Raw genomic sequence first — 25,095 nt, forward strand, 5'->3', positions numbered from 1 at the left:
TGGCTAACAGAACTAGGGAATGTGTAGCTCTGTGGAGCCCATGTAAATGTGATGTGGAAGTTATGGTAGCAGATTTAACATGCAGTTTTGCGTCTCAAACACATAATGAGTGAGATTGTAACTCTGTTAAATTGAGACTTCTTACCATTCCGTTCCTACTTAAAAGTGAAAGTATTGAAACTACATGAGCCCTTGGTGGGGTAGAAGTAGCTAAATATTCCAAGCCTTTCCACAGAGTAGGAGCTGCTGTATAATAGCTGTTTTATACTAACGTTTTAAAGTAGCCTAAACTTTAAATCTAGACTCCAAAAGCAGTCTGTAAAGTTCTAAAGAGTTGGCCCTGGTGTAGCCAGAGACTCAATGGCAATATGCACACTAAACTGGGGAGTGGCCATAGCTCAATGGCAGAGCGTCTGCTTTGTTTCTGGAAGGTCTCAGGTTCAGACCCTGGTATCTCTAGTTAAAATGTTCAGGTGGTAGGTGATGAAAAAGACCCGTACTCACAGTCTCATGTTGCTGGATAATGGTTTCCATGCGGAAGGGGTGGTGCTGCCCTTGATAAACCAATGGTCTGACTTAGTATAAGGCAGCTTCATATATGTTCATGTATGCAATTTCTTAAGTATATTGGGGGCTCTGAAAGAAATGGTCTCCTATCTCTTTGTCCAGTAAGAAACTTTGCATATGTACGTTTTCCTTCAGTTTTTTTTAATGATGTTCCTTTTTCAATGACTTCTAAGAGTTCCTTAGTTTGACTGTCATGCCATAGTTCCTTCTTGACTTTCTCTTTTAATATCTGTCTGCATATTAGGGGAATGGGTATTGATCTATTTAGGTTCTTACGGTTGAGAAGGTATCCCATTTTGGTGCACAACATACTACTCTGCAAAAGATGACCTCTGGTTTCTTTGGTTTGTCTTATGATGCATGTGTGGGTTTTGAATAATAAATGTCAGTTTTGTCAGCCACACAATGGATGTTGCCAGAAAAATATGGAGACTGGTTGATAGCACATTTCGGATACATGAGTATCAAAATGAAACTGATATGGGTCTCTGTGAAACGGCGCTAAACATTGCAGCACGTACCAATGGTACGTTGGGTTATGCATCTGGAACAGACCTAAATCTCTTCATCTGAATTAGTGGAAATGTCAAATGTAATTTTGGCTTTGGGTGCAAGCTGGAGCTCTTGGCCTGTAGCTCACAGTTGGTAACCTTGGAGGAACAAGCTATCAAATCCCACCCAGCTCAAGAAGACTTGTTTTGTTTGTTTGGTTTATTTATATTGATTTTTTTTTTGAGCCACTGACTCCCTGCAGGGGAGAAAAGTGGGCTATAAATACTTAAGTACATGAAAAATGTTTGAGTCACAGCTGTGGAGCCTAACTTGGAGGTGGGGCAAATTGATGTCTTGTTAGGCCATATTTTTAGATTAAGCTTGACTAGTGGCTTAAGTTATGCAGGATGGTGATAGTTGTTGAGGGTCATTAATCTACATCAGAGGTGTCAAACTCATTTGTCACGAGGGCCGGATCTGATATAAATGTCACTTTGTCGGGCTGGGTCATGTGTGCCATAAAATGTAATGCCAGGTACCGGAGACAAAAACTGTATGAAGGACAGCAGGTGGTAAGCTCTGAGTTGGTATATCCTCACTGCAAGATGCCATGGGCTGGGAGGGGGATGGAGAGGAAAACCCACATAGGCAGGGGGGGATAGGGTCTCATTATCTGAACAGCAAGGGAGCTGAATGATAGCACCAGAGTGCAGGGTAGAGGTAGAAGGGCTGAAGTGTGGCAAGGCCTAAGAAGCAGGTTGCAATAATTGAGACAGGAGGCAGCCAGGGCAAGAAGAGGTACTTTTGTAATGTGTGTGTGGCATCTAAATTTTAAAAGTAGGTCTCCTTTAACTCGATATACCATTGCCTGCTCAAAAGTTATTGTTTTCAGGAAGGGGGGGGGACCTGATCTACATGATACTTCTAGCGTAAGATATACCTGTAAACTTGACAGAGGGAGGTGAGAAAAGGATGATGGGATATGCATGTGTATTTGTATGCATATACACAGAAAGCACAGTTATTAACATGCATATGTTTGTTTCAGTTGGGGTAAATGCTTAAAGCTTATTCCGAAGACTTGATGGAACACATTGGTGTAGAGAGTGGATGTGAGAGAAAATGTGAGGGGGGCTTAATATAGCTGTTTACTGAGAGAGTTCCAGACATGGAGAGCAGCAATGAGGAATAATTGTCTAAGACAGTGGTGGCGAACCTATGGCACGGGTGCCAGAGGTGGCACTCAGAGCCCTCTCTGTGGGGACGCGTGCCATTGCCCGAGCCAGGCCCAGACCATCATTAAAGTGTCGAATTCTCTGCCAAATAATTTTAAGTAAATGAAAGCATTTGGGATTGCTTTCCTTACTTTGTTTGGATCATCTTAAGTTAATGTATGAGTTGTTTTTTCTAAAGTAAAACCTCAGTATTCAGGTTAAATTGCCGTGTTGGCACTTTGCGATAAATAAGTGGGTTTTGGGTCACAGTTTGGGCACTCGGTCTCTAAACGCCATCACTGGTCTAAGAGCTAGGCTGTTGGCAGGGAAGAGTCAAAGTAATGACAAGATCAGGAAAAAAATAATAAAACGGGAAGGCAAGTGCTTTCAGAGAGCTTTAAAGACAAAGTTTGTACTAGACGTGAGATAGGATGGGAAAGCCAATGGAGGTCTGAGAGTGTGTGTGTGTGTGGGGGGATAGGGTCTCACAGCAAGGGAGCTGAATGACAGCACCAGAGTGCAGGGTAGAGGTAGAAGGGCTGAAGTGTGGCAAGGCCTAAGAAGCAGGTTGCAATAATTGAGACAGGAGGCAGCCAGGGCAAGAAGAGGTACTTTTGTAATGTGTGTGTGGCATCTAAATTTTAAAAGTAGGTCTCCTTTAACTCGATATACCATTGCCTGCTCAAAAGTTATTGTTTTCAGGAAGGGGGGGGGAGCACTATATTTGGGTCCAAGTAGTAAATAGATGGGCTTCTACCTTTTTAAAACAGGTGCTTCGTGACCAGGGCAGGGCTGCTGTTGGTAGGAGGATCTCAGAGAACAGCTTTTCATCAGAGGACCTTGACTTCAGTTCTGGAGAAAGAAACCACAACGCCTCAGGTAAGGCAAGGTTGAGTACTATTTAAATTGGAATGTTCTGTAGGCCATTCTAGATGCAGAAGCCATTCTTCCCTTTAGGTGGAGTGTGAGTGTGATACCCCCTCCCCCCCATGCACACAGACTCAGGATGTTGGAGGACAGTAATGTGCCTTGCCACTCATACCTCGGGTAGAACAGAATTAGCTGGTAGATGCTGATGAACTCAGTACCTGTGGTCTTCACAGCTGAATGTAAGTAATGTATCTGTTGCCTTTTTGGTGATGTGTGCTGTTGGGAAGCTACAATAGACCCTGAGCTCCTAAAATGTGTGAAGAATATGTTCATGAGATTAAAACGATCAGCGTGGCCATGTCACATTACAGGGAGTGCTGCGAGTTCACACCATTCACAGGCTTGTGTTGTTTCCATACCATGTGAAATAGTGCATGGATGGCATTATGTGTGCACATGTGTATGAGAAGAAGCAAATTACAATGGTGTGGAACCTCATTGGGGGAAATTGGTCTTCCATTTTAAAATGTTCAACCGCTCCCTATCTTAAATTCAGATTTCTATCTTTGTATTTTGTATATTATGACTGTTTTATGCTTACTGTGTATGTTGGTCTCAAGGCCGCAATAATAAACTAACTAAAAACCGTTCCCCATGTTGGTGGGTAAACCAAGAACTCTGAAATGCACCAGTGCCCCAAGTGCTACTTGACAGTGCTTTGCTTGCTGTACAAATTTTGGAGTAACTTAAAAGCCTCAAACGCTGTTTGCTTACTTGCAGCTTGTGGGTGACATTGTGCTGCCATCAATTCCACTATTCAGAATGAATTGATGCAAGCAAAAAGAAAGGGGAGGGAAGCAGAAACCTACTATCATTTTTAGGGTGGACACAAAATTATATTCTGAGTAGAAGAACGTGAAATAAGGGCATGACCAGTCGCAGCTGTGGCATGACTCGGCTTGGGTTACAGTCAATCCTGTTGAACGGTGCTGGGAAAATGTAAAGCCCAGCCCAGCCTGACTAGCCCAATCTAGTTAGAGCTTTGAAGTTAAGTAGGGTCAGCCGGGGTTCGTATTTGGATGGGAGACACACACACACACACCCCGGAAGACTAGGGCTGCTATGTAGAGGAAGGCAATGGCAAACCACCTCTGCTTATCTCTTGCTTTGAAAACCCCATGGTCCCGAGGCTGCCATGAGTCTGTTGCATCCTGGTGGCATTTTTTTTATTTTATGGGCATGGGTAAGGCAGGGGGCATGAAGAGAAGCTAACTCATGCTGCTGCCAGCTGTGCCTCTGACTCTTTTTCCCAATGATTCTTTTAAAAGCTTTTTTTTCTGCCAGCTGGGCTCCCAGTCAGGAGCAGAAACTCACAAGTGGTTTTGGAGGCAAAAGCTTGGGTAACAGAAGGGTTCATCCCCCACCCCTTACTTGGCTATGCAGTTTTGTTAGAAGGGATTAGGCAGTGTCCTAACCCTGGCAAAGAAGCCCGCTGCGATCACATCCACTTTGATCCTTGGTTCGCAAAGGAAGCTGTGGAACCTTGAAAACTGATCTCCTCTAATCCGTTTAGGTATAATAATCCTATCTTGTCTAGGAGGAGGGGTTTTAACCCTTCTGGTGGCTCTCTGCAGCCTCTTTTGTTTAAATAAACTGTCCTTCCAAAATGTTTGATTCAGTCTTTTATGAGGGCAAATGCCCCTGTCTGCCTTGTTCTAGGTCATCCTCTATGCAGCTCTCCACCACCTAGCTCAGAGAGCAGGAAAAACCAGGAGGCGCCTCGTTTGTCTGAAACATCAGTCAAGGATAGACTTGCTAAGTACCAGGCAGCGGTATCCAAGCAGGGCAGCTCCAGCAGTCAGTTGGTAGGTTCCTCTTTTTTCCCCCTTCTAAGTCTCTGGCTGTTGGTTTTCCAGAGCACTCTGTCTAGGGAGATGTTTCTAATGAAAACTAGCTTGTTAAAAGGTTGATTGTGGGTTGAAGGAAACAAGATAATTCACATTCTTTTTGTGCCTGTGATGAGGACAGTGGGAGGGTCTCTTGTTCATCTTAGGAGAAGATGAGTATTCTGTGTTCTAAAGCTACTGAACAAACTCTTCCATTTCCTTCTGGAATGCCGCTGTCTATTTGCATGCGTACAGCACCCTGCCTCTGAGGATCTCTGTATACAATAGGTGCTCAGCCTTGCTAACCTGCAAGGGTGATGTGACTTGCCCCAAAGGTGAGTGATGTGACTTGCCCCAAAGGTGATGTGACTTTCTATACAATAGGTGCTCAGCCTTGCTAACCTGCTGGGAGCTAAGGGAAGCTGGGGCTAAAGGGTGATGTGACTTGCCCCAAAGGTGATGTGACTGACTCAGCCTTTCTCTTCCCACCCCCAGCTTTCTGGTTCATTGGCATGTGCTTTAAATAATTGTCTCTTTCCCCTTCTATCTACATATCTATGTTACCTGGGTCTGCTAATGCTGTTCTGTTGTGCTTGATCCTGTATTTGCTTAACACACATTTGAATAGGAGTCATGAAGGTGGTATAATTTGGAAGGAAAGATCTAGCCTCTTTGCTTCAGTGTGGGAATTATGTGCTTTGATCCAGTTGTGTGCTTTGAACCAATACTTGGAGGGTTAGGTCAGCCATGTGTTGGTTCTCCCTAGCCCAGTGTTTCCATAATCCTCAAATAGTGGATGTATATTTTTTTTTCTATTCTGAGTTTAAAATGGCAAGGACTCTTTAACAGTAGAGTACGTAAGAGTAAGAATCATCATGTGCTTTTTGCAAGGAGACAAACAGAGCTTGTGTAGAGTAACTGTGCTGTATCTCTGCATCAGGTGACTCGGTAACTCACTTGAGCCTTTGCGGTAGAAATGGGGCAGTATTAGCATTAGAAGATGATTGAAAACAGGCCAGAACAGTAAATCATGCAGAGATGCAGTAGGCAAGCCCCTCTGTTACTAGATATTCCTATAAGCCTTTTATAATGTTTTTTGCGCAACCCAGAAGTATGCCTCAGCCATAGCCAAATTGACATAATAAAAGTGGATTAAGTAACAAACTGGGAAGCTAGTCTTAATTTCTGCCTTTCTATGTTGAAAAGATCTTTGAAAATTCTTAGGCTTCTCAGATCTGTCATGAATGAGGCTGTCTGTACCTTGCTGTTGGAACACTCCTTGCTGTAGCACAAGGATCTCTCCATGCCATCTGCAGTTCCTATGCTTCATTTCAGTAATTGAAAGGAATTTAATGAGTAATTGCACCTCGTGTAACAAATCTGCTTAAGTGCTAAGGGCCAGTTCTAAAGCTTGCCTTTCTTCTGTTCTGTGTTCCAGTTTTCTAGCTTTACCTACTCAAATGACAGGTGTCAGCAGTTTTACTGGCTTCTAAGGAACAAGTAAGCCAACGGACTGCTGCTTATTGCATGAGCATGCCTAATACTGCTGCTGACTGGCCTGAAGTGAAATGTCCTGTTCCTTTAAGAGAGGCTTCATGTGTGGACATGAGCAGCTAAAGCTTTTGATGGCATGGAGGTAAATAACATCACCTGGCAAATGCCATCCCATTAAGCCTCTATTAAAGGGACTAGACACTTCTTCTCCAGGGTAGTTGGCAAGCTTAAATTTCCTAGGCATTAATATTGGCAAGTACCATGTGCCCTGTCTTACAAGAATATGATATATGGTAACCTAGGTGAATGTTTGTTCTAAGGGGGAAAGCAGCTTTCGGAAATAGACTATTTGGAGTGCAGTGGCTGGGGGTCTGGATTGATTTCTCTGTCCACCATTGGTCTCATTGTAACTGACCCTTCTCCCAACCCTGTCTACCCTGGTAGAGTCCCAGGAGCATGCTAATAACATCAGTGGTAACTTTCAAATACTGTAGGGTATTAGGTTTCAGAGGGATAGCTGTGTTAATTGATTTCAGCAGAATTAAACCAGAGCCCAGTGGCTCCTTAAAGGCTATCAGTTTGCCCCACTGTAAGCTTCTGTGAGTCAGAGCTTACTTCATGAAATGATGAAGCAAGCTCCGATTCACAAAAGGCTTATGCTGGAATAATTCGTCTTAATTGTTAAAGTACCGTTGTACTTCTGTTTAATTTTGCTGCAGTGTGGTGACTCCCAGTTTGGGAGCAAAATTACATGGGTTGATTTTTTGTTTGTTTTGTTTCCTTTTTTAAAAGCACACTGTGTGTGGTCCCCCCTCCCCACCTGTCAAAGGAGAGTGAATTTTTTTAAAAATCCAGCGAGACTAAAATGAAACATGCCACGGTCCTTTAAATTTTTTTCCTACTTTGAGTCTGTTCTCTGCAAGACGATATCACTTAAGTAATCCCCTCACTTGACAGAAGATTATCTTATAAAAGGCATGCACAGAAAATCCTGCTGTTTTTCTGTGAGAAGAGATGCATGCTTCTTTGGTGACCTGAGTGCTAATTTGTGCTGAAGCCCAACAGCTGGTTTGGGTCAGAGTTCAGTAGATATTTCTTTTGTGGTGTTCCTAGTGAGTAATGTCTGGCAATTTTAAAAGGTTCTAGAGGTAAGTAGTAAGTGTTTAATGTGGTGGAGCTTTGGGGCCAAACAGGATGTGAGTGGAGAGTTCAATGTCTGGAGTGCTCAGCAACTTCCCTTGGTTCAGTCTGAAGTTCTGAGTACTGTGGGGAGGGGCAGGGTTGCGTTCTCTTTTCCCACTGGTCTTTTCCAGAATCAATGATACTGCCTGTGTCTTCTAGAAAAGCCCAACACAATATTCTCCCGATGTTTGTGGAGGGGGAAGAGATGTCCCTTTCAGGTAGGCTTTTATAGGACATGAAGGAAGAGATGGCAGGCTCCCCCAGAATGGACACATTTTGGCTTGATACCCCTTCAGTGTCTTGCCTGAAAACATGAAGATGCCTTATATTGAATCAGACTATTAGTACATCAAAGACAGTGGTGCCTACTCAGACTGGAAGTGGCTCTCCTGGGATCTGGCATAAGCCGTGCATATTATCCGCTCCCTGATCCTTTTTACCAGAGGTGCCGGGGTTGAACCTGAGACTTTCTGTATGCAAAGCAGGGGCTCTTCTGTGGAGCCCTACAGCTCCTCCCCGGAGGGCAAAGCAGTTCTGTATTGTAATGCAGACAGGATCATATAGCTCTTCCAGGAAGGGGGGGGGGAGCTTGCCACCAACCCTCAAAGCAAGGCCTTGTCACTGAAATAATTTTTTTTATTAGATGTTTGTGGCTTTATCGCACACGAGGTGGTTACAGACTGCGTCTGGCAATGGGTGTTCAGTAATGAAGGCATCGGTTCTGCTTCTCCTTCTCCAACAGTGGAGTGCACAGAGGCCCCCTTTAAAAAGAGGGAAACAGGCAGGTCCTCACGGTGGCAAGGCTCCCTGCCTTCACATTTGTACAGGTTAATGTTCCTGGTACCTCATCTGGACTAGCGTAGCACTAAAAGGCAAGTGATTTCCATTGCTGGAAAGTAAGCATGATCTGTATTACCTTCAAAAGCAAACACAGTAAACGTTTCTTTATCATGCACTCGTGGAGAATGGTAGTTGTTGGTTAATCAGATGTGCTGGATATGCAAACTTATTGCTGTATTCTGCCCACTACCAGAGGCAATTGCAGCAGCCAAGCCTCAAGCCATTGGGAGTGCCATGGCAACAGCTCCCATGCCTGACAGGACTCCCTCCCCCCCCAGCCATGGAGTCATCTTACAGAGCAGGCAGACAAGTGGGGCAGCTACCTGGGAACCTGCCAGCAGAGCTGGCTCCCAACAGCTTGGGGCAAAGTGAAAAAGAAGGAGGTGCTTAAGGTTGATGTCAGTCGGTAGCACCTTCAGACACACTCCAGACAATGTCTGCAGATATCAAGCAGGGCAGCTGGAGAGGTGGGAGTGGCCTCCACCAATTCCTGAAGAAGCAGGGGCATGGTGGCTGTGGGGGAGGAGCTTGTCCTCTGGCTAATGCCAGTCAGCTGTGCATTCTGGGTAATCAGGCATCAAATAACAAAGCTTTTGCTGTATATCAGAATATTGCTTGAGTCCAGTGGCACCTTTAAGATCAAGAAAGTTTTATTCTTGGTGTAAGCTTTCATGTTGGTCTTAAAGTTGCCATTCTACTCAAACTTTGTTCTTATGCTTCAGACCAACATGGCTACCTATCTGAATCTAACAGAACATTATTATGGTTTTGTATATTGTAAGGGTCCCCCCCTCTTGCCCCTCTCCCTTTGAGAGGGTGACTTGCTTAATGCTGAATCTTATTTCCACCTTAAGTGCTGCCTTCTCCTTTTTTTCCTCTGTGTTCTATAATATGTACACACCACTCTCAAACTTTCCGTAAGGACTAAAGTATGCAACAGTCAAGTGCTTTGTCATTCCGTAGAATGAGATTCGAACCAATGAAAACGAAGTCAAGAATTACAGTTGTGAGCTGAAAGAAAATTGGCCTCCAAGCTCTGAAGACTTCTTTCCACAGCAGGACGGGGAGAAGGTAAGCAATGGTTGGGTTGGCTGAAGATCAAAACCAACTTCATTTGAAATGAAACTGCTTGAAGAAGCACACCCAGAACAACGTAAAATCACAGCATCTGGAAACTGACTTTTATCTACTGATGCAATTTGTTTGCAGGCTGTTTCTGAGGTTCTGTTTTAATGTTCATGGAAAACAGAACTGAATTTTAGACTTAGGTTTATCTGTGAAGTGTGCTTACCAAGATCCATGCTAAGTCCACTAGGAGGTTTTCCTGTACATAGCTCCACTGAAAGCCATCAGGGTATCTTCTTGCACAAAGCTCACTTGCTTCTTGTAATGATGCTACTGGAACAGGAAAACAGAAAGACTATGTTCATCAGCTTTGAGCAAGTCACAGAAACCATTGCTTCCTGATCATATTTTTTTTAAACCTTTGCCCCATTTTGTTGTTAAATAGTTGTTTTCTAATTGGATTTTGTTGAAAATGGTGTATTTTCAGATGGAAAAATGCTGTACAAATGCAAGAGACTTGCGGAATGGTATAGTGTGTGTTTAAAGCAGCCAAAGGCTGGGAAAACTGAGTAATGTCCTGTTCTTCTTGTCCTCCATAATTTTAACTTTCAAGGGGCAGCAAGCTGCTTAAACTTCATGAAAGTGACTGGGATCTAAACAGGTTGACCATGTGTAGGATTGCAATCTTTGGTTCCAAATATCTATATTCATTGTAAAATGTGATTTTTTTTCTTACTTTTAATGGCATGCTCAGGGTTAAATAACCATGTTTTTTCAATTCAACCTGTAGTATTACAACAATTGTGCTACCAATTTTTAAATTCCTTTCCTATAAAAAACAGCAGAGCTTGCTCCGTTGAACTTCCTGGTTTTTCTGTTCAATCTTTTGTTGCCCTGTTACCCCCTCTCTCCGTTTTCAGCATCTTTTGCAAAACGAAGCACATCAGCATTGTCTAAGTTGAGTAATGAAGCAGAGTTACCCTAAATCTTTAAAACTGGGAAACTGTTGAAAAAGCTTCCCAAGTTTCAAATGCCACTACTTTTGAGCAATGTGCATAGGTTAACCTATGCCTAACTCCTAGACAGCTGTCAGCAGCTTCCTAATGCCTCCTTGGGCAAACCACTGCACTCCCAAGCAGCTGTTTGTGAATCCTCAACTGGTAACCTTTTTAAGTTGTGGGAAGTGACTTCCCCAATCAAGGTGTAATTTCCCTCTTTGTTCCCTTTTCTGCAGCTGAATGGATGGTTTGAGTAAAAGATCCACTTCCACCTGCTGACTTTTTCGAAAAGAGCGAATAACTCTCTCAGTTTATGGACATTCCTGTGGCTTTCTTCCCTATGGTGACTAAGTGCTTGTTTGGTGTGCATGGACCTGCACATGTGAGAAAGCCAGACTGGAATGGTGGGGCACTGTGTCAGCACGTGGGAGTCAAGACACTGATGTAAAAGAATGCATTGGTTAGCTTACCCTAACTGGATGTGGGGTGGGTAGAAATGCTTAACAGACCTAATGAGGCCTAGTTCATTTGCACATTCTTAGTTTTGCATGCAGAAAGCACTGCTCCTTGGCACTCTTCACTTGATGGCGAGATTTTGGTACATGAGTACTTTCAGCGTGAGCAGCTACAGAATGCTTACAATTATCTGTTCCTAAAACAAGGGAAATTCACACAGGGTGTTGTTATCCCAGCTAAAGTGCTTCCTTACTAATTCAGCATTGTGCACTTGATCGAAATGGAGCTTCTAATTGCTAGTGTGAATTAGTGAGATGCTACTGTTAATCTTATTATGGTGCATTAGTTCCTTAGCTTGAACAGTCTTTAAGCTCTATTTTATTTAATAGAGCTGACATCCCATAAGGAAAAAAACAACCCTCTGTGTTCTGAATCTGGCACTGTTCCCTTGTAATTGCTCTGTATGTGAACCTATACTCAAAACCTTTCTGTAACGAAGGCCTGCCAGACTGCCAAGGTGGTAGATGGCAAATAACTAGAAGTGCAGCTCTAAGCAGTGTTATGCCCTTCTATGTCCATTGATGTTAATTGACCTAGAAGGGTGTAAGCCTAGTTAGGAGGTCTCTGTATGTTCCATGGAGACTCAGACTCCACACAAGTCTTCACTGCCCTTTCCTAGTGGGATAGCCATTGCTCTCTGCGGGAATGACTTGTCGACCAGCCCTGTAGCTGGCACTTTGTCTTGACTTGGAAGTTTCCCAGTGGGGAAAACAAGGGGTCAAAGTACAAAGAGCAATTTTAAAAAGCTTTCTGATAGCCAATGCAAATCAAGAGTAAGAAGTGTTAAGGGCAGCATTCTGGGAACTGGTTTATCTGGCAACCACATGTGGACTGACTCTGTATAGAGAAGCAGTCTTGTACTGCTCCATGGGCACAGTACATACATCTGTGCCACATCACCAGTTTTTCTGGATTTGCAGAGGCAGTCAACTCCCCCCCCCCATTAGAGTAGTCACACTAAGTGTACATAGCTGGTCATGTGAATACACTCTGGGGGTGCTTTTGAGGTCACAGATGATCAGAGTAGCACATACCTTACTAAAATTCCCGGTTAAGGAATGTAGGTAAACTCTTGCATGTTCCCAGATGCAGGTGTACAGTTGTTTCACTGCAATGGTGGTGGGGTGGGGGAGGGCAGGGAGTTGTGTGAATTAGATTGTTCATAAATTGAGAACAGCTCTAATTTTGTTTAATGCCCACCCAAACTTTGCGTACTGTGCAGGTCTTCTGGTGGGGTAGCCATTTTCAGCATGGTCTACATGTAGGCAGAAGGACATGGTAGCAGAGCAGTTATACCACCAGGTGGGAGTCTTATTTTTAATGCTTCCTGTGTTAAAAACACCCTGCAAATGAAGCATGAGCACATTAGGGAGGGTGGTTCTGGCCTAGCTTTTTGTGTGCTGTCCTAGTTTTCCAATTAAGTTCATGGAACTTTGAAAAATCCTCTCCTGCAGCAGTGTTACAGTTCATTTTACCATCTCCGCTCTTGACTACCTCATTACAGCCTTGTTCTGCTGCATGTTTAGACAAAGGCTTACAGTGCGATCCTATACAGAGTTAACTTCCATCTGAGCCCATTTAAATCAATTGATTGTATTGTTAGAAGTTGTGGCTGAAACGAAAGTTGTGTGGCATCTTAAATAATAACGCATTTAGTGTAGTATAAATTTGTGTGGGCTTGAGTACAGTTCTCCGTAAGCAAGATTTGTTTCTAGTCTCTCTAACACATTTTTCACAATTTCCCCACCCTCACACACACATTTCCTCTCTCTCTGATACAGGCACTGAATTCTCAGTCCACAAGACTTCTTATACAAAATGGTCTTGAGCCCATGAAAGCTTCTACTTAGTAAATGTGTTAGTCTAGAGATAAGACAAAAGTCCTGTAGGTCTTTAAAAACTAATACAGTAACAAGTGTTGATATTTAGCGTTTTTGTGGTTAGCCCCTCTCTACAATTTTAACACATTTGTAGTGGCTGAAAAGGATGGCAGCCATTGATCTCCATGATTGCAGAAAACAATACTGGAAAATAAGTGAAGCCTATTTCCTAAAGGTTTGGTAGCTAAAAAAAACCCCTCAAAGTATGCTGCTCTAGAAGTTTTTTGCTTATTCGTGGAAAGGTCAGTTGTGATATCCTGTATTCAAATGGTAGCTGTGGGTTGGGTCCTGTGCAGAGTGGCACTAGAGGAAGGCAATTTCCTTGTCCCCCACAACAAAAACCATTTACCTTTAGACCAGTGGATCCAAAGGAGCAGGGTGGGGAGCAAACTGGGAGTCTGCCGTAGGCAAAAACCTCCCTCCCCCACTCCTCAAGACAGAAAAGCTGTTCTGTCAGAGGAGGTGGGCCACACCCTGGAACGACATTTTTCTGCAATGTAGTAAATTCTTTGAATCCTACATGGCCTTCTAACCAGTAAAGATTATGTCCTCAGAGGCATGTTACTGATGGACCACAGCACTAACATGGGCAGACAGTTGGTGCTGTCGTCAAAACACTCCTGTTACCTGCTGCAGTGGGGCTGGAGATAATTTTGAACAGCTGATGAGTTGCCCCTGCACTGATAGCTCTTACATAAAATGACAGTGGCAAAATAACTAGACCAGATAACCGTGGGAGCTCCTCTCCTGTGAATGCAAGAAGCTTGAATGGAAGAAGATTCCTTCTGGTTTTTGGGATAGATCTCTGAAACGTAGCCGTGTAGTCCTGTAACTTGTATCTGGTAAGGCTGCTGTGGTGTTGGCATCTGATCACTCCTTTTTTTCCTTTATGCAACAATCACTTGTTCCTTGTCTAACCTGTTGTTGTTTTTTAAAAAAAACCAAGCTTCACTTTGCTGCCTGGATGTGTGTTTTAAGCATCTGAGCCCAGGGTTGACAGTGTAATTTCCCCCCCCAACCCACAGGTTGCCATAGCTGATGGTTTGAATTCGAGCCTCTGTGAAGACAGCACCAGTAAGTTCTTACTCTCTTCCATCTTCATTCCCCAGAACAGATGCACATACATCACTAAGTATTTGTGTCTGGTTAAAGTCAATAGTTACTCATCTTGAAAGTGGAGCTTTTGGGAGGCAGTGTTGGTCTTCTATTTGATCAGAAGTATACTGTCCCATATGACTTTGTAGACATAAAAAACCCCACTTCATGCTGCAAAATGTGTATGAATCATTCAAGCTGTCTGGGGAAAGTGGATAGTAGACTTTGTTTCATTCTACAATGAGTTTCCGGTGGCCACCTTGAATAATGCCAGTGAGTAAAGAAGCGCAGAGTGATTGTGAGAGTATCACAATAACTGAAGAAGAGTGTGTATAGTTGAGAGATTCAAGAAATACATATGAATGCAAACATTTGTGAGACAGAGGGAGCAATCGTAAGTGTGTCTACTTAGAAGTGAGTCCCATGTTGTTCAGTGGGGCTTTACTCCCAGGAAAGTGTCCATTTGAATGGCTGGATCAAAAATATGCATAAACCTTTATGTTCAGATAACATGCACCAGAATGCTCTAAGCCGAGCAAGTTTGTACTGTGGCTGATATTTCAGGTTCCTCGCAAAGTAGAATGTTAGTGGAACTTATAGGTATTGAGTTAGATGCTAATCTAGCATTTTACTAAGGGTTTGGTGCTTTTCAGTCAAATATACCAAATTTAATTTTTTCCATGGGTATCCTTGGTTGGTGAGTAAGGGGATGATTTGGAATAGGGGTTTGAGTAAGGCTGCAGTGACTAGTCAGTGGCAATGGTGTTCCCATTAACTGGACAGCCAGTGTGTAGGTTAAAAATGTGCTTCTAATACAAATACTTGTAAAACTCAGGAATGCAAGTCAGGGTACAGAAACAGCATTTCTCCTTCTCCTTCACATGGAAGAATGCTGCTTCTACTTATTCATTTACATACATTATTTATAGTCTGCCTTTATCACGGGGATTCAAGGTAGATTACATATAGTGAGTCAGTACAATCAACAAAATGGGACATTTGATAACCAATGCAGGATTTTAGAAGTCTGAAATCAGCCAGAAAGAACTGAGGCATAGCATAAGTACTAATACGACAGACTAAGCAGTACAAAAATTACATAAAAGTGGAGGAAAAATGAAGTACCTTCAAAAGAAGAAATCATGAATAAAATACTTGAAACGGTAGAGATGGACAAACTAACATTAATTTTGAAAGAATAAAAAGAAAACTTTGAGAATACATGGTTAAGATTTTACAAATGGATGGGGAAAAACCAACAAATAAATTATATGGACATATAACCGAAAGACAAGGAAATAGGAACTATCTTTTTTTTTTAGTTATAAGCAATGATATATTTTAAAATACAAGGTGGGAAAAATTAAAAATATAATTTGTTAACGTATGCAGTAACTTAACAGACAAATTAACGTTGTAAATGGAAGCCCCCTTTGTTGTATGTATGTTTGTTTATTTTGCGTTTGTCTTGTATGGAAAATAAAAAATTAGTGAGAAAAAAATTACATAAAAGGATCTTATATTAAGCTATAGAGATCACAGTCCCTATCATTTAACCACGTAAGTTTGAGAACCATTTTGTACAGGGCAGCCTGCATAGAAAAGCCCTCTTAAACAGTTTGGTTTTGCATAGTTTATGGAAAGCTAGGAATGTGGGAGCTTTCTTGACCTCCTCAGGCAGGGCCATTCTGTAAGGTGGGAGCCACGTTGTGCCTCTACACATTTATAGATAATTTTTATTATTAAAAAGTTGCTTCCGTCTTCCATGCAAACATGCAAATTTAGATGATCGAATCATATGCAATTAGTCTGACATGGAGTAAATTTAAGAAGATGAATAATGTTCCTTTAAAATCTTTTTGATTCATAGATATTTAAATGATGTACTTTGTAATCTCTTGAGAGCAAACATTTGGCCTTAGGACTTGGAGTGAATTTCCATTTGGAGTTTGTTCTTCATTAGTATAGCAGATCTGCTTCCACATGGAGCAACGAAGCTTTCATTCTCTATGTAGTTTTGATTGACAGTGTGATTAACACATTTTTCACAATTTCCCTCACACACACATTTCCTCTCTATCTGATACAGCCACTGAATTCTAACTCCACAAGACTTCTTATACAAAATGGTCTTGAGCCCATGAAAGCTTCTACTTAGTAAATGTGTTAGTCTAGAGATAAGACAAAAGTCCTGTAGGTCTTTAAAAACTAATACAGTAACAAGTGTTGATATTTAGCGTTTTTGTGGTCAGCCCCTCTCTACAATTTTAACACATTTGGAGTGGCTGAAAAGGATGGCAGCCGTTGATCTCCATGATTGCAGAAAACAATACTGGAAAATAAATGAAACCTATTTCCTAAAGGTTTGGTAGCTAAAAAAAACCCTCAAAGCATGCTGCTCTAGAAGGTTTTTTGGTTATTCATGGAAAGGTCAGTTGTGATATCCTGTATTCAAATGGTAGCTGTGGGTTGGGTCTTGTGCAGAGTTGGCACTAGAGGAAGGCAATTTCCTTGTCCCCCACAACAAAAACCATTTACCTTTAGACCAGTGGATCCAAAGGAGCAGGGTGGGGAGCAAACTGGGAGTCTGCCGTAGGCAAAAACCTCCCTCCCCCACTCCTCAAGACAGAAAAGCTGTTCTGTCAGAGGAGGTGGGCCACACCCCTGGAACGACATTTTTCTGCAATGTAGTAAATTCTTTGAATCCTACATGGCCTTCTAACCAGTAAAGATTATGTCCTCAGAGGCATGTTACTGATGGACCACAGCACTAACATGGGCAGACAGTTGGTGCTGTCGTCAAAACACTCCTGTTACCTGCTGCAGTGGGGCTGGAGATAATTTTGAACAGCTGATGAGTTGCCCCTGCACTGATAGCTCTTACATAAAATGACAGTGGCAAAATAACTAGACCAGATAACCGTGGGAGCTCCTCTCCTGTGAATGCAAGAAGCTTGAATGGAAGAAGATTCCTTCTGGTTTTTGGGATAGATCTCTGAAACGTAGCCGTGTAGTCCTGTAACTTGTATCTGGTAAGGCTGCTGTGGTGTTGGCATCTGATCACTCCTTTTTTTCCTTTATGCAACAATCACTTGTTCCTTGTCTAACCTGTTGTTGTTTTTTAAAAAAAACCAAGCTTCACTTTGCTGCCTGGATGTGTGTTTTAAGCATCTGAGCCCAGGGTTGACAGTGTAATTTCCCCCCCCAACCCACAGGTTGCCATAGCTGATGGTTTGAATTCGAGCCTCTGTGAAGACAGCACCAGTAAGTTCTTACTCTCTTCCATCTTCATTCCCCAGAACAGATGCACATACATCACTAAGTATTTGTGTCTGGTTAAAGTCAATAGTTACTCATCTTGAAAGTGGAGCTTTTGGGAGGCAGTGTTGGTCTTCTATTTGATCAGAAGTATACTGTCCCATATGACTTTGTAGACATAAAAAACCCCACTTCATGCTGCAAAATGTGTATGAATCATTCAAGCTGTCTGGGGAAAGTGGATAGTAGACTTTGTTTCATTCTACAATGAGTTTCCGGTGGCCACCTTGAATAATGCCAGTGAGTAAAGAAGCGCAGAGTGATTGTGAGAGTATCACAATAACTGAAGAAGAGTGTGTATAGTTGAGAGATTCAAGAAATACATATGAATGCAAACATTTGTGAGACAGAGGGAGCAATCGTAAGTGTGTCTACTTAGAAGTGAGTCCCATGTTGTTCAGTGGGGCTTTACTCCCAGGAAAGTGTCCATTTGAATGGCTGGATCAAAAATATGCATAAACCTTTATGTTCAGATAACATGCACCAGAATGCTCTAAGCCGAGCAAGTTTGTACTGTGGCTGATATTTGTGTGTCTACTTAGAAGTGAGTCCCGTGTTGTTCAGTGGGGCTTTACTTCCAGGAAAGTGTCCATTTGAATGGCTGGATCAAAAATATGCATAAACCTTTATGTTCAGATAACATGCACCAGAATGCTCTAAGCCGAGCAAGTTTGTACTGTGGCTGATATTTCAGGTTCCTCGCAAAGTAGAATGTTAGTGGAACTTATAGGTATTGAGTTAGATGCTAATCTAGCATTTTACTAAGGGTTTGGTGCTTTTCAGTCAAATATACCAAATTTAATTTTTTCCATGGGTATCCTTGGTTGGTGAGTAAGGGGATGATTTGGAATAGGGGTTTGAGTAAGGCTGCAGTGACTAGTCAGTGGCAATGGTGTTCCCATTAACTGGACAGCCAGTGTGTAGGTTAAAAATGTGCTTCTAATACAAATACTTGTAAAACTCAGGAATGCAAGTCAGGGTACAGAAACAGCATTTCTCCTTCTCCTTCACATGGAAGAATGCTGCTTCTACTTATTCATTTACATACATTATTTATAGTCTGCCTTTATCACGGGGATTCAAGGTAGATTACATATAGTGAGTCAGTACAATCAACAAAATGGGACATTTGATAACCAATGCAGGATTTTAGAAGTCTGAAATCAGCCAGAAAGAACTGAGGCATAGCATAAGTACTAATACGACAGACTAAGCAGTACAAAAATTACATAAAAGTGGAGGAAAAATGAAGTACCTTCAAAAGAAGAAATCATGAATAAAATACTTGAAACGGTAGAGATGGACAAACTAACATTAATTTTGAAAGGACAAAATGAAGAAAACTTTGAGAATACATGGTTAAGATTTTACAAATAGATGGGGAAAAACCAACAAATAAATTATATGGACATATAACCGAAAGACAAGGAAATAGGAACTATCTTTTTTTTTTAGTTATAAGCAATGATATATTTTAAAATACAAGGTGGGAAAAATTAAAAATATAATTTGTTAACGTATGCAGTAACTTAACAGACAAATTAACGTTGTAAATGGAAGCCCCCTTTGTTGTATGTATGTTTGTTTATTTTGTGTTTGTCTTGTATGGAAAATAAAAAATTAGTGAGAAAAAAATTACATAAAAGGATCTTATATTAAGCTATAGAGACCACAGTCCCAATCATTTAACCAAGTAAGTTTGAGAACCATTTTGTACAGGGCAGCCCTATTACCTGCACAGAAAAGCCCTCTTAAACAGTTTGGTTTTGCATAGTTTATGGAAAGCTAGGAATGTGGGAGCTTTCTTGACCTCCTCAGGCAGGGCCATTCTGTAAGGTGGGAGCCACGTTGTGCCTCTACACATTTATAGATAATTTTTATTATTAAAAAGTTGCTTCCGTCTTCCATGCAAACATGCAAATTTAGATGATCGAATCATATGCAATTAGTCTGACATGGAGTAAATTTAAGAAGATGAATAATGTTCCTTTAAAATCTTTTTGATTCATAGATATTTAAATGATGTACTTTGTAATCTCTTGAGAGCAAACATTTGGCCTTAGGACTTGGAGTGAATTTCCATTTGGAGTTTGTTCTTCATTAGTATAGCAGATCTGCTTCCACATGGAGCAACGAAGCTTTCATTCTCTATGTAGTTTTGATTGACAGTGTGAATGTAGAGGCATTTCCAATGCATCCACATAGACATTTTCCTTGAGCTTTATGGCTGCCCCTTCCCACCTGCTAAGTACCTGCTAAGTCACTGCGGTGGCTCAAGTGGTTAAGACGCTGAACTGCAGGCTGTGGAAGGTCAGTAGTTCAGCAGTTCGAGACTTGGGTGCCGCATGATGGAGTGATCCCCCGTCTCTAGTTCCAGCTCCTGCCAACCTAGCAGTTCAAATGCAAGAAATTGCAAGTAGATAAATAGGTACCACTTTGGTGGGAAGGTAACAGCGTTCTGTGCGCCTGGGTGTTTAGTCATGCCGGCCACATGACCACGGAAACGTCTTTGGACAGCGCTGGCTCTTCGGCTTTGAAACGGAGATGAGCACCGCAACCCTAGAGTCGGATTCGACTGGCTTTCGAGCAAGGGAACCTTTACCTTTACCTTTAAGTCACTATAGCATTTAAACAGTATTACTGTTTATTGCAACAGTGTACTAGTTCCTGGCTTTCATACAGCGTAGGCAGGAGACCCTTTATTGGGGCATTGTGTGGTGGTTTTAAAATGATAAATGTTCTGAATAAACAGGTCAACACAGAAATGATCTGATGCAGGTTCACTCAAAATAGAGTTTGGCTGGCAATCCATCTTTTTGTCATGTGTTAACTCCTTTTTGATATATTACATATTTTTTTCTGTATACGTATACAGTTATTAGTACATTGTTTATAATTGGATGCTTGTATCTTTTTGAAATGGTGGGTTCCGGTAGCATTCTCAATTTGCAGTTTAAAATGCACCCTTATTCTTGATACACCATCTTGTTCTTTGTGTTTGTGTTTTTTCCCATCACCTGCTTTATATACTGAACTCTTATGGCAGGAGGCGAAGCATCCTTCCAGTTTGCAGGGATTTTGCATTATTGCTGCTCTGACTGAAAGTGATTGGAACATTGCATACAATTCCTGGGACTGATCTAGAGCTTCTTGCCCACTTTTTAAAACTTTCACTCTCTGTATTTATGAAGGTGTCCACCACTGGAAATGTGGTGCTTATTTCCCCTGTCCTTCTCTAGCATATGCTTGTATGTGTTTTAGATGGTTGTGTCCACCACTACCAGGCATCTTGAAAATGGAAATTTACAGGTTGATGCTCTCATAAAGTCCCTTGTCTAGCATTTTCCCTAGCTAGGTCATCCTTTAACCTTTTGGCGTAGCTAATTCAGCACTCGTGTGTTTTATGGAAACAGCTTCCTTTGTGTCAAGTCTGTTGTCTAATTGTTTGAACTCTATCATAATCCTGGTTATTGGAAGGATGATGGGTTTTATTCTGAACAATGTGCTGCATCTGAAGTCACTGGCATCACTTTATTTGTAATGATTGCATTTTGTTGCCCACTTGGTTTGTAGAGATGTAATTGCTATGTTCTTAAAAAGAGATACTGATAAGACTCCTTCCTTTCTAGTTGGATTAAACTCTCAGAAAGAAATCGAAGCCCTGAGGTCGGTCTATGCCAAACAAAGTCCTGATTCTAAAGCATCCAGCCAGACTGATGCTTCTCTGCCCAAATCAGTGAAGGTACAGTGAACTTTCTTTACTAAGGGGGTTTCCACGGGGAGACAGGTTTGTGATCTCCCTGCTCCTGATGTTACAGTGGAGTAACTGTGAGGCTTTTTCCACTGCAGGTTTCCCCACATTTTTTCTGCCTCAGAAGTGCCTCCCCCCAGGTGCCACAAAGGTTTTTTAAAGCCACAATTGAATATCCTTATAGCATTATACCATTATAGCAGTCTGTCCATCAAATTCTCTGAATTCCCAGCTTTCACTTTTTAAAAAGTCTACCTAGCCCCTTTTATTGCAGAGATGGATCACAGTGGTTCAGGGGGAAGGGCAGAGGAAAAGCCAGAGGTGGAGAGTCCATTTTCCCCAGCTTCCCTGAAGTCTTGGCTATTGCTTACCCCGTCACAGCAGCTGCATGCTGTCAAATGGTAGCTGCCACCATGCTTGTTATTTTAAGAATCTGACAGCCCTTCTTCTGTCCCGCTCCATCATGTGCACATATTCTTCATCTGGCTAGAAACACAACCTGGCTCAGCTAAGAGCTGGCATACGTAGAACCCAGTCCTTCTCCACTTAAGCAGTACAGGGACTACACAGGTTCTCTTAAATGTTAAGATTAATTTTGTTTGGAAGACAGAGGGAAGAGGGAAGTTGGTTATAACAGCTTGCATGGGAAACAGGGAGCAGGGAATGATTTCAGAATGTAACACAGCTAAGTAAGCCTAACGCAGCCCAACTAAACTGGTTCCCTAGCTTAATGGCTTACAGTTCTTCATAGATCCTGAACTCTGTTGGCCTGATATGAGCCTATCCTGTGAGGGACTCTCTTTCCTTTCCTTGCTGATGGAAGAGGCCCTTCAGGGTTTTCTCTGTTTTGTTATAATCATATCTCCTGACATGGGTAGGTGCTCTGTTCCTGTTCTGGCTGGTGCTAAGCCAATTGATTGATTCCATTTGGAAGTGAACCCCTCTCTCTCACTCGCTCTCTGGCTCTATGATTAACTGTCTTGTTCCTGCTCTGATTAGAGATGATGGCTACAGACCTAGCCTGGTCTTGAAAGCTGAAACAGGAACGGACCAGGTTGGGGCTCATGAGAATCAGGTTCTCTGAATTCCCAGATTTCATTTTAACAAATCTTCCGTTGTGGAGACATAAAGGAAAAGGCATTTTCATATAAGCAAAGGGACTAATTTTTTAAATTAAAGCTGGGTATCCAGAGAACCTGATAGACAGATTGCTATACCATTACAATGCTGTATTTGTATTCATTTGCTGATTTTTTTAAAAAGCCCACCAATGGCAGGGAACAAAATGGCCACCATGGGGGACTGGGCCAGGGAAAATGGTACCTTCACAGGCAGGACTGGGAAACTCTGTGGTTTCCCATCTGTATTGGTGCACTCTGGCTTCACTATGATCTTTTCTTCAAAACATCACAGCAAAGCAGTTTTGAGAACGATTGCGGGAAAGACAGGGAGAACCCAGGAGGCGCACAGACGCACCACGGTGTTGTGGGAAAGACTGCAGGAAAAAAACCTTCATCTCAATAGCATCCAAACCATAGGGGGAGAGAACCTTAGAAGCAACATGTAGTACAAAATAAATGTGTACTTTAAAGTATTAGCTGCTGAGTTGCATTTGCCACCCCCTTCCCACTCCCTAAATCTCACTTTCAAAATTACATGGCAGCCAAACTTTTTCCATGCTTAATTTTGCTAATTTAAAGCGTGCCGGAACTTCAGAGGAGGAAAACAAAACCTACTGTGTGACTTCGTTTATTAAAGCTTTAAAAGTAGTTTCTAAGCCAAAGATCCTCTGGTAGAAACTGTTCTTTAAAAAATGTTGGTACAGTGACAGCATAAAATCTTTTGGTGATATGAGGCTTTTGAGTGTGTGTGGCGGGGAAGGATTATGGCTCCTACCCCTGTTGACATTTTGCTCTTAGCTCTGCAGTGAGCTTGCTTTGAAAACTTGGAAGTAGCCTGTTAAATTACCTCTGCCTATTCTTTAACTGAAGAGAACAACCAGCAAATCTGTTTTATGGTTATTCAGAGTTCTGTGACAAATGCTGCAAAATATACAGGATTATAACTTTTGACGAAAATTTACGTGTTATGCTGAGTACAGTCCAATTATCAGTTGGGGTTTTCAATAGTGTGAATATGGATATGGTTTTCAGTCTTGAGTTTTTCTCTGAACACTCTTCATACCAGCCTAGAGATGTGTTTATAAAATAGCCAATTGTCTTTTCCAGCTTCTGTTTCCTGCTCCTGGTTCCTAATCTCTACTCCTGTCTTCTGCCTCCCTCCTTAATGTGAGCTCAACTCTCAGCTTTCTTGCCTGTTTTCTCTTTTTATGAAATAGCCTCCAGCCTTTTGCAGTAGTTCGTGTTCATAGCATGCATTTCTATGCCTATGTTTGTTTGTTCAGGGCACTTTAAACCCAAAGGACTCAAGACTACAGTTTTCTTAAGATTCACATAGAACTAAACCTAAAGCCCCGGTTAAGATCTGTGACTTGGATCCTACTGTCTTCCCTGCTCAATGTTGCCTGATTTCTCCTCCTTGTTGTAGCTGTTGTCTGCTTGGGCCGCATACCCTTTTTGGTGGTCAGATATGGCCACTCGTCCCCTTTTCACCAGTAGAAAAGATGGCAGGATGTACTTCAACAGTTGCAACTCTGAACTGATTCAAACAGTTGGAGTCCACATACTGTACCCATACTTTGCCATCTGAACTACTTCTTGTTTGCAAGATTCCTCTAGGTTTTATGGGGAAATGTGTTTGCTGCAAATGTACTAATAGTGTAATGATTTGCAAATGTTAGTTTCCTGAACAGGACTGGGAAAATCAGTTTCTAACCATCAATCAGGTTGAGTGCTCAGGTTCCTGTAGCTGAAAGAATATTTTCCCTATGCTGCTCACATATTGAGACTTCCCTGTGATTACTGGGGAAAGAAAAAATAGCTGTTTGCCCTCCTCCTCCCTCCCTCCCCCTTCAAAAGCAATTTCTCTGTGTTACGAATAAAAAGCCTTGCATTGCTTAAACTGGTAGGCCATTTTTGATTCATGAGGGCGATTGGTGCATCACAATATATTGGCTGTGGAGTGGTCATCTGTGGATGTTTTTGGCCTGGGCCACACATCCCATTTGCCAGGCATAATGGTTCAAGGTTTCGTTCAGGGGATTAGATTGCTGGTTGATTTGGAACACTGGCACTAGCTTCTGTAACTGTTTCCGCATAAGTTGCTTTTAGGAAAGCAGACCTGTAACTGTTAACTCCTGGTCTGAAGGTAGAACATGCCATGAACAGTGCTTTAAGTATGCCCACTTGCTTGAGGGGCCAAATTCATTTAAGACAGTTTGGTGTAGTGGTTAAGTTCACGGACTCTAATCTGGGAGAACTGGGTTTGATTCCCCACTCCTCCACTTGCACCTGGCTGGATGACCTTGGGCAAGCCATACTTCCCTCAAGAGCTGTTCTCTCAAGGACAGTTCTGGAAAGAGCTCTCTCAGCCCCACCTACCTCACAGGGTGTCTGTTGTGGAGAGGGGAAGGGAAAGGAGTTTGTAAGCCACTCTGAGACTCTGAGTGAAGGGCGGGGATACAAATCCAATCTCCTCTTCTTCTTCTAAGCAGTCTTTCCCCTTCCTTTTCCTTGTTCACTGTGTGTGAGAGCGCATGCGCGTTGTGTGTGCACACCCACTCTCTTGTGTTTTATGTCCTGGTAAAGACACACGCAACAATCTAAAAGATCAGCTTAACCTGTAAGTGCCCTCACTGTGTTAGTCCAAACATGCCTTTCCTGTTTGGTGTCAAGCGTGGGGTGGGGGTGTGGTGAGAACAAATAGCTCTGCGTGTTTACATGGAAGTCTGATTACTGTGGGCTAATTGGCTGTCTGCCCATGACCAAGAGCCACCCCCACCTCCCACTTTTGAATCCTTGGAGCAGT

At 42.2% G+C, this 25,095-nt stretch overlaps 1 protein-coding gene across 3 annotated transcripts in view; it reads left to right on the forward strand.

The window, feature by feature from the left end:
* Positions 1–25,095, forward strand: part of LIMA1 (LIM domain and actin binding 1) — a 78,004-nt gene that overhangs the window by 48,147 nt on the left and 4,762 nt on the right. For all 3 annotated transcript variants that reach the window (XM_015425629.1, XM_015425630.1, XM_015425631.1), the window contains exons 5-9: positions 3,044–3,152; positions 4,863–5,008; positions 9,509–9,616; positions 14,030–14,078; positions 21,047–21,159. In XM_015425629.1, coding sequence (XP_015281115.1) covers positions 3,044–3,152; positions 4,863–5,008; positions 9,509–9,616; positions 14,030–14,078; positions 21,047–21,159 — 525 coding nt within the window. The remainder of the gene's footprint in view (positions 1–3,043; positions 3,153–4,862; positions 5,009–9,508; positions 9,617–14,029; positions 14,079–21,046; positions 21,160–25,095) is intronic.

The sequence above is a fragment of the Gekko japonicus genome, unplaced genomic scaffold (genome assembly GCF_001447785.1).
Source record: "Gekko japonicus isolate JY-2015 unplaced genomic scaffold, Gekko_japonicus_V1.1 scaffold990, whole genome shotgun sequence".
Classification (NCBI taxonomy): Eukaryota; Metazoa; Chordata; class Lepidosauria; order Squamata; family Gekkonidae; genus Gekko; species Gekko japonicus.